The following is a 9,380-nucleotide window of genomic DNA, read 5'->3' on the forward strand; positions in this document are numbered from 1 at the left end:
GGCACACACAGGCAGCATAGGGCAGGCAGAGTATGGCACACACAGGCAGTACATACAGTGACAAAATGCTGGCACTGATCCTGAGGTGTGAACAATGCAGGATTAAAATGTGTAAACAGTACAGGGGATTACATATAGAGCGCAGGCCTGTAATTCCCTCAGGAGCCACCAGGTGGCACAGCCACTCCGTTACACTGTATGTAGAGTCCGGCCAGCGCTGTCTCTCACATTCTGGGGGAGTGCACTCCCTTGCAGGGATGATGGAGGCAGAATAGAGAGTAAAGTCCTCGATTGGGTTCTTGACCCGGTGCTGCCCATACTGCCCACACCGCCTCGGGCGGGTCTGGGCAGTATGGGCCCAGCTGGCTGGCACAGCCAATCACATAACAGCTGGATTACACCACTAACTGCCCCTGCAAACTACCCCCCATGCCCAATCAAAAGGGGTCATTCTGGGGTTTGTACTGCCCACAATATTATTGCCCCCCCAATGCACATTTCCAAACAATAACACCCTGCAATCATACTGCCCCCCCAACTACAAAGATTAACAATAGTGGAAGGGCCACAGATTGTGCACCCCAAATCTGCATGCACTGCTGCCCCCCCCCCCTTGAAAGGCTGGGGCAATGTGGGGTAATTAATAAACCCAGGATGGGACCGGAATACCCTCACCCTTTGAGTAACAAATGTAAATTGCGTGTGGGTTCAGTTCTGAATCTTATGGGCCGGTTCTGGTGACACCACAGAGACACAATGGAGACACATTGGATACTGAGACTTTATTGGAGCCTTTGGTACATATAATATTCATGCGCTGCTGCCCCCCCGGACTCCCGGGTAAAGGAGTGTCGGTCGGGGCCTCCGGGGCCTCCAGGAGTTCTGGTCTTGGGAGCCTTCTGGACCTCTAAGGCTTGAACTTGCACACATATTGTTTGGCTGCCTTGCAGTTACTGTCATTCCACTTAAGGAACCCTACATGGGGCAGAAGAACCAGACGTCACATGTTTATACTGGGGTGTTTGAGATGCGCTGCCCTTGGCCAATCAGGATGCCCAGCCTGTGAGCTGCAAGCTTTCAACATGGTCAACAGGGTCCAATCAATTCACCAGCTTGAGGCAACAAGAAGGGGTAAAATAACAGGTCAGATTCCCCTGTGGAGACTGTTCATGCCCATCAGGCTATTGGTTCTTTGGGGAACCAATACTAATCAGATTATTGTTGCCATTGGATCAGCCCTTGTTACCCCCGAGCATTATGCACCCTGTGATGCTAATGGAGCTAGAAAAGGGCAAGATGATTGGCTGTTGGAATGTGTTTCCATCTTTTTCCCATAGTTCCCCTCTTTCAGTGCAGAAGAGACTGTGATTGGCACTGAGATGGGCCCATGGGGGGGGGGGAGTAGATACAACATGGGAGAGAGATGGCCCAGGGGGGGGGGAGTAGATACAACATGGGGAGAGAGATGGGCCCATGGGGGGTGGGGGGTAGATACAACATGGGAAGAGAGATGGGCCCATGGGGGGGGGGGGGAGTAGATACAACATGGGGAGAGAGATGGGCCCATGGGGGGGGGAGTAGATACAACATGGGGAGAGAGATGGGCCCATGGGGGGAGTATGATACAACATGGGGAGAGAGATGGGCCCATGGGGGAGCAGATACAACATGGGGAGAGAGATGGGGCCCATGGGGGGGCATATACAACATGGGGAGAGAGATGGGCCAATGTGGGGGAGCAGATACAACATGGGAGAGAGATGGGCCCATGGGGGGGGGGGGAGTAGATACAACATGGGGAGAGAGATGGGCCCATGGGGGGGGGGAGTAGATACAACATGGGGAGAGAGATTGGGCCCATGGGGGGGGGGGTAGAGAACAACATGGGAGAGAGATGGGCCCATGGGGGGAGCAGATAAAACATGGGGAGAGAGATGGGCCCATGGGGGGGGGGAGTAGATACAACATGGGGAGAGAGATGGGCCCACGGGGGGAGCAGATTACAACATGGGGAGAGAGATGGGCCCACGGGGGGAGCAGATACAACATGGGGAGAGAGATGGGCCCATGGGGGGGGGGGGAGTAGATACAACATGGGAGAGAGATGGGCCCATGGGGGGGGGAGTAGATACAACATGGGGAGAGAGATGGGCCCATGGGGGGGGAGCAGATACGAGAGAAGATGCCTCATCGTGTGGGGGGATATACAACATGGGGGAGAGGAGATGTGGCCATGGGGGGGAGTAGATACAACAGGGAGAGAGATGGGCCCATGGGGGGAGCAGATTACAACAGGGAGAGAGATGAGCCTATGGGGGAGAGATACAACATGGGGAAGAGAATGGCCCACGGGGTGAGCAATTACAACATTGGGGGAAGATGGCGCCCATGGGAAGGGAGGGAAGTAATACAAACATGGGTGAGAGAAGATGGGCCATGGGGGGGCGGGAAGTAGATACAAACATGGGGAGAGGAGATGGGCCCGGGGGATCAGATACAACAATGGAGGAGAGGGAGTTGGCGCCATGGGGGGGGCGAGTAGCATACAACATGGAAAGAGATGGCCCATGGGGGGGATAGATACAAACATGGGGTAGAAGATGCCCATGGGGGGAGCAATAAACATGGGAGAGAGAGATGGGCCCATGGGGGGGGGGAGTAGTACTGAGATGCCGGGAGCAAACAACTGGGGACGAGAGATGGGCCCACGGGGGAGCAGATTACAACATTGAGAAGATGGGCCCAGGGGGGAGAGAATACAACATGTGGTAGAGAGGCATGGGCCCAATGGTGGGGAGAGTAATTATCAAACATGGGAGAAGAGATGGGCCCATGGGGGAGCAATAACACGACATGGAAAGAGATGGGCCCATGGGGGGGGAGCAAATACAACATGGCGGAGAAGATGGCCCATTGGGTGGGGGAGAGATTACAACATCGGGAGAGAGATGGCCCATGGGGGTGAGCATGATACAACATGGTGAAGAGATGCCCATGGGCCATACTTGGAAAATGCCTGGGGGAGCAGAACAACATGGATGAGAGAGATCGCCCATGGGGGGGGGAGTAGATTACAAACATGGAAGAGGAGGAGGCCCATGGGGAGCAGTATACAACATGGGGATCAAGCAGATTTGGCCCATATGGGGGGAGTAGATACAACATGGGGAGAGAGATGGGCCAATGTGGGGGGAGCAGATAATCATGGGAGATGAGATGGCCACATGCGGGGGGAGGCAATACATCATAGGGAGAAGTGGGCCCATGGGAGAGAGATGGCCCATGGGGAGTAGAAGAGGCCCCATGGGGCGGAGTAATACAACATGGAGAGAGATGGCCCATGTGGGGAGCAGATACAACATGAAGAGAAAATGGGCCCATGGGAGCTAGAACAACATGAGAAGAGAATTGGGCCCATGGGGGGGGGGAGTAGAACAACATGGAGAGAGAATGGGCCCATGGGGATAATACAACATGGGGAGAGAGATGGGCCCATGGGGGGAGTAGATACAACATGGGAGAGAAGATGCCAATGGGGGAGCAGATACATCATGGGGAGAGAGATGGGCCCATGGGGGGGAGCAGATAACATTCGGGGAGAGAGATGGGCCCATGGGAGAAGATGGCCCATGGGAGTAGATATACAACATGGGAGAGAGATGGGCCCATGGGGGGGGGAGCAGATACAACATGGAGAGAGAAATGGCCCTGGGGGAGATAGATACAACATGGGGAGAGAGATGGCCCATGGGGGCTAGATACAACATGGGGAGAGAGAGGGCCCATGGGGAGTAGATACAACATGGGGAGGAGATGGGCCCATGGGTGGAGCGATTACAACATGGAGAGAGAGGCCCATGGGGGGGAGTAGATACAACATGGGGAGAGAGATGGGCCCAGGGGGAGTCAGATACAACATGAGGATGGACCCATGGAGGCGGAGTAGATACAACATGGGGAGAAGAGGATGGCAAGGGGGGAGTAGATACAACATGGGAGAGAGATGGGCCCATGGGGGGAGCAGATACAAAATGGGGAGAGAGATGGGCCCATGGGGGGAGCAGATACAACATGGGGAGAGAATGGGCCCATGGGGGAGCAGATACAACATGGGAGAGAGATGGCCCATGGGAGCAGATACAACATGGGCGAGAGAGATGGCCCCAGGGATAGATACAAACATGGGAGAAGATGGCCCATGGGGAGCAGATACAACCATCAGGAGAGAGAGATGGGCCCATGGGGGGGGGGAGCAGATACAACAGGATGAGAAGATGGGCCCATGGGGGGAGTAGATACAAACATGCGGAGAGAGATGGGCCCATGGGGCGGAGTAATACAACATGGGCGAGAGAGATGGGCCATGGGGGGGAGCAGATACAAACTATAGAGAAGATGGGCCCATGGGGGGGAGCAGATACAACATTGGGAGAAGAATGGGCCCATGGGCGGGAGCAGATACAACATGGAGAGAGATAGTGCCCATGGGAACAGATACAACATGGGGAGAAGATGCGGCCCAGGGGGGAGTAGATACAACATGGAGAGAGATGGCCCATGGGGGGAGTAATACAAACATGGAGAGAGAGAATGGGCCTATGGGGGGGGAGCAGAATACAACATGAGAAGATGGCCCAGGGGGGGGAGCAATACAACATGGGAGAGAACCCATGGCCAAGGGGGTGGGGGGCCCCAATAACACATGGAGAGACAGATGGGCCCATGGGGAGTAGATACAAACATGGGGAGAAGATCGCCCAGGGGGGGAGTAGATACAACATGGGGAAGTGACATCATGGGGGGTAGCCCATGGGTGGGGGAGCAGATACAACATGGGGAGAGAGATGGGCCCATGGGGGGGAGCAGAATACAACATGGGGAGAGAGATGGGCCAATGTGGGGGAGCAGAATACAACATGGAGAGAGAAGATGGCCCAATGGGGGGAGTAGATACAACATGGAGGAGAGTATGGGCCCATGGGGGGACAGATACAACATGGGGGAGAAGATGGGCCCATGGGGGAGTAGATACAAACATGGAGAGAGATGCCAATGTGGGGAGCAATAAATTCATGGAAAGATCGCCATGGGGAGCAGATACATCATGGGGAAGAGATGGGCCCATGGTGAGAGAGAGATGGGCCCATGGAAGCGGTCAGTAGATACAACATGGGGAGAGAGATGGGCCCCATGGGGGAGCAGATACAACTATGGAGAGAGATGGGGCCCATGGGGGAGTAGATACAACATGGGGAGAGAGATGGGCCCATGGGGGGTAGATACAACATGGGAGAGAGATGGGCCCATGGGGGGAGTAGATACAACAATGGAAGGAATGGGCCTTCAGGGGGAGTACAGTTACACATGGGGAGAGAATTCCCATGGGGAGCTAGATACAACATGGGGAGGAGATGGGCCCAATGGGAGCAGATACAACTGGGGAGAGAGATGGGCCATGGGGGGACTAGATACAACATGGGAGAGAGATGGCCCATGGGAAGTAGTATACAACATGGGGAGGATGGACCCATGGGGGGGAGTAGATACAACATGGGAGAGAGATGGGCCAAGGGGGAGTAGATACAACATGGAGGAAGAGATGGCCCAGGGGGGGGAGTAGATACAACATGGGAGAGAGATGGGCCCATGGGGGGAGCAGATACAACATGGGGAGAGAATGGCCCATGGGGGGAGCAGATACAACATGGGGAGAGAGATGGGCCCATGGGGGGAGCAGATACCAACATGGGAGAGAGAGATGGGGGACCCCATGGGCGGGGAGCAGATACAACATGGGAGAAGAGATGGCCCAATGGGGGCAGTAATACCAACATGGGGAGAGAGAATGGCCCATGGGGGGAGCAGATACAACATGGGAGAGAGATGGGCCCAGGTGGGGGCGAGATAGATACAACATGGGGAGAGAGATGGGCCAATGTGGGGGGAGCAATACAAACATGGAGAGAGAGATGGGCCCATGGGGGGAGCAGATACATCATGGGGAGAGAGATGGGCCCATGGGGGGGGAGCAGATACAACATGGGGAGAGAGATGGGCTCATGGGGGGGGAGCAGATACAACACTGAGAGAGAGATGGGCCCATGGGGGAGTAGATACAACATGGGGAGAGAGATGGGCCATGGGGAGTAGATACAACATGGAGGAGATGGCCCATGGGGAAGTATACAACATGGGGAGAGAGCTGGGCCCATGGGGGGGAAGAGTAACAACATCGGGAGAAGATGGGCCCATGGGGGGGGAGCAGATTACAACATGGTGGGAGAGATATGGCCCATGGGGGGAGCAGATACAACATGGGAGAGAGATGGGCCCATGGGGGAGTAGATACAACAGGGGAGAGAGATGGCGCCATGGGGGGGAGTAGATACACATGGGGAGAGAGATGGGCCATGGGGGAGTAGATACAAACATGGGAAAAGACATGGGCCCATGGGGGGGGGTAGATAGACAACAATGGGGAGAGAATGGGCCCATGGGGGGAGACAGATACAACATGGAGAGAAGATGAGCCCATGGTGGGGGGATAGATACAACATGGGGAGAGAGATGGGCCCCATGGGGGGGAGTAGATACAACATGGGAGAGAGATGGCCCATGGGGGGGAGCACAATTTACAACATGGGGAGAGAGATGGGCCAAGGGGGGAGAGATACAAACATGGGGAGAAGAGATGGGACCCATGGGGGGGAGTAGATACAACATGGGAGAGAGATGGGCCCATGGGGAGAGTAATACCAAATGGGGCATGGCCATGGGGGGGATAGAATACAACATGGGGAGAGAGATGGAGCCCATGGGGGGGCCAGATACAACATGGGAGAGAGAGTGCCCATGGGGGGGAGTATATACAACATGGGCAGAGAGATGGGCCAGGGGCAGTACACATAGGAGAAATGCAAGAGGGACCCATATGGGCACAAGTTAAGAAACATGGAACATTACTCTCCCAGGGGAGCAGATACAACATGGAGAGAGATGGCCCATGGGGGAGGAATAGATACAACATGGGGAGAGAGATGGGCCCATGGGGTGGGGGGATAGATAACAACATGGGGAGAGAGATGGGCCCATGGGGGGGGAGTAGATACAAACATGGGAGAGAGATGGGCCCATGGGGGAGAGATACAACATGGGGATGAAGGGCCCAGGGGGAAAGTACAACATTGTGGACAGAGATGGCCCATGGGGGGGGAGTAGATACAACATGGGGAGAGAGATGGGCCCATGGGGGAGAGTAATACAACATGGGGAGAGAGATGGGCCCATGGTGGGGGGGAGTAGATACAACATGGGGAGAGAGATGGCCAGGGGGGAGCAGATACAACATGGGAGAGAGATGGGCCATGGGGGGGGAGCAGATACAACATGGGGAGAAGATGGGCCCATGGGGGGAGAGAGACAACATGGGGAGAGAGATGGGCCCATGGGTGGGGGGAGTAGATACACAACATGGGAGAGAATGGCCCATGGGGGGGGAGCAGATACCAACATGGGAGAAGAATGGCCCATGGGGGAGTAGATACAACATGGGGAGAGAGATGGGCCCATGGGGGGGGAGCAGATTACAACATGGGAGAGAGAGTATGGCCCATGGGGGGGAGTAGATACAACAATGGGGAGAGAGATGGCCAAGCGGGGAGTAGATACAACATGGGAGAAGGATGGGCCAGGGGAGTAGATACAACATGGGGAGAGAGAGTGGGCCAAGGGGGGAAGATACAACATGGGGAGAGAGAGTGGGCCAGGGGAGTAGATACAACATGGGGAGAGAGATGGCCAAGGGGGGACAGAGATACAACATGGGAGAGAGATGGGCCCATGGGGGGGGAGCAAATACAACATGGGAGAGAGATGGCCCATGGGGGGAGAGATACCATGGGAGAGAGATGGGCCCAGTGGGGGGGAGTAGAAACACATGGGGAGAGAGATGGGCCCATGGGGGGAGCCATACAAACATTGAGAAGATTGGCCCATGGGGGATTAGATACAACATGGGGAGAGAGATGGCCCATGGGGTGGGGGGAGCAGATACAACATGGAGAAGAGATGGCCCATGGGGGGAGTAGATACGAACTGGAGATGCCCATGAGGGGGTAACAACATGGGGAGAGATATGGCCCATGGGGGGAGCAGATACAACATGGGGAGAGAGATGGGCCCATGGGGGGAGTAATACAACATGGGGAGAAGATGCCATGGGCGGGGGAGATACAACATGGGGAGAGAGATGGGCCCATGGGGGGCAGTAGATACAACATGGAGAAGATGGGCCATGGGGGGCAGCAATACACATGGGAGAGAGATGGGCCCATGGGGGGAGTAGATACAACATGGGGAGAGAGATGGGCCCATGGGGGGGGCAGTAGATACAACAGGGAGAAGATGGCCCTGGGGGGAGTAATACAAACATGGGAGAGAATGGGCCCATGGAGGCGGACAGATACAACATGGGGAGAGATGGGCCCATGGGGGAGTAGATACAACATGGGGAGAGAGATGGCCCATGGGGGGGGGAGTAGATACAAATGGGAGAGAGATCCAAGGGGGGCCATAAACATGGGGAGAGAATGTCCCATGGGGGGGGAGTCAGATACAAATCATGGGGAGAGAGATGGGCCAGGGAGGTGGGGTCAGATACAACATTAGAGAGAATGGCCAAGGAGGGGACTTCCAATGGGAAAGATAGGTAGCACATGGAAATACATTCCGAGTCCCATGGGGGGAGTCAGATACAACATGGGAGAGAGATGGGCCCATGTGGGGGGGAATAGATACAACATGGGAGAAGATGGCCCAGTGGTGGGAGCTAGATACAACATGGGGAGAGAGATGGGCATGGGGGGAGTAGATACAACATGGGGAGAGAGATGGGCCCGGTAGCAGATACAACAATGGGAAAGATGGGCCCATGGGGGGGAGTAGATACAACAATGGGAGAGAGATGGCCCATGGGGGAGTAATACAACATGGGGAGAAGATGGGCCCAGGGGGAGTAGATACAACCATGGGGGAGAAGATGGGCCCATGGGGGGCTGGAGTAGATTACAAGCTATGGGAGAGAGATGGCCCATGGGGGAGAGATACAACATGGGAGAGAGATGGGCCCATGGGGGAGTAGATACAACATGGGAGAGAGATGGTGCACCATGGGGGGGAGCTTAGATACAACATTGGGGAGAGAGATGGGCCCATGGGGGGAGTAGATACAACATGGGGAGAGAGATGGGCCCATGGGGGAGCAGATACAACATGAGCGGAGAGAGATGGCCCATGGGGGGAGTAGATAAAACATGGGAGAGAAGCATGGGCCCATGGGGGGGATAGATACACAACATGGGAGAGAGATGCCCATTGGGGGA

The 9,380-nt window shown here is 55.6% G+C and overlaps 1 protein-coding gene across 3 annotated transcripts in view; it reads right to left on the reverse strand.

The window, feature by feature from the left end:
• Positions 1–763: 763 nt before the first annotated feature.
• MGC64513 (hypothetical protein) overlaps positions 764–9,380 on the reverse strand; it is a 28,626-nt gene continuing 20,009 nt past the window's right edge. For 2 of the 3 annotated variants that reach the window (XM_031903253.1, XM_031903252.1), the window contains exon 6: positions 764–975. In XM_031903253.1, coding sequence (XP_031759113.1) covers positions 908–975 — 68 coding nt within the window. In that variant the 3' untranslated portion in view covers positions 764–907. 3 annotated transcript variants of the gene reach the window in all.

Source organism: Xenopus tropicalis, chromosome 6, assembly GCF_000004195.4.
Source record: "Xenopus tropicalis strain Nigerian chromosome 6, UCB_Xtro_10.0, whole genome shotgun sequence".
Lineage (NCBI taxonomy): Eukaryota > Metazoa > Chordata > Amphibia > Anura > Pipidae > Xenopus > Xenopus tropicalis.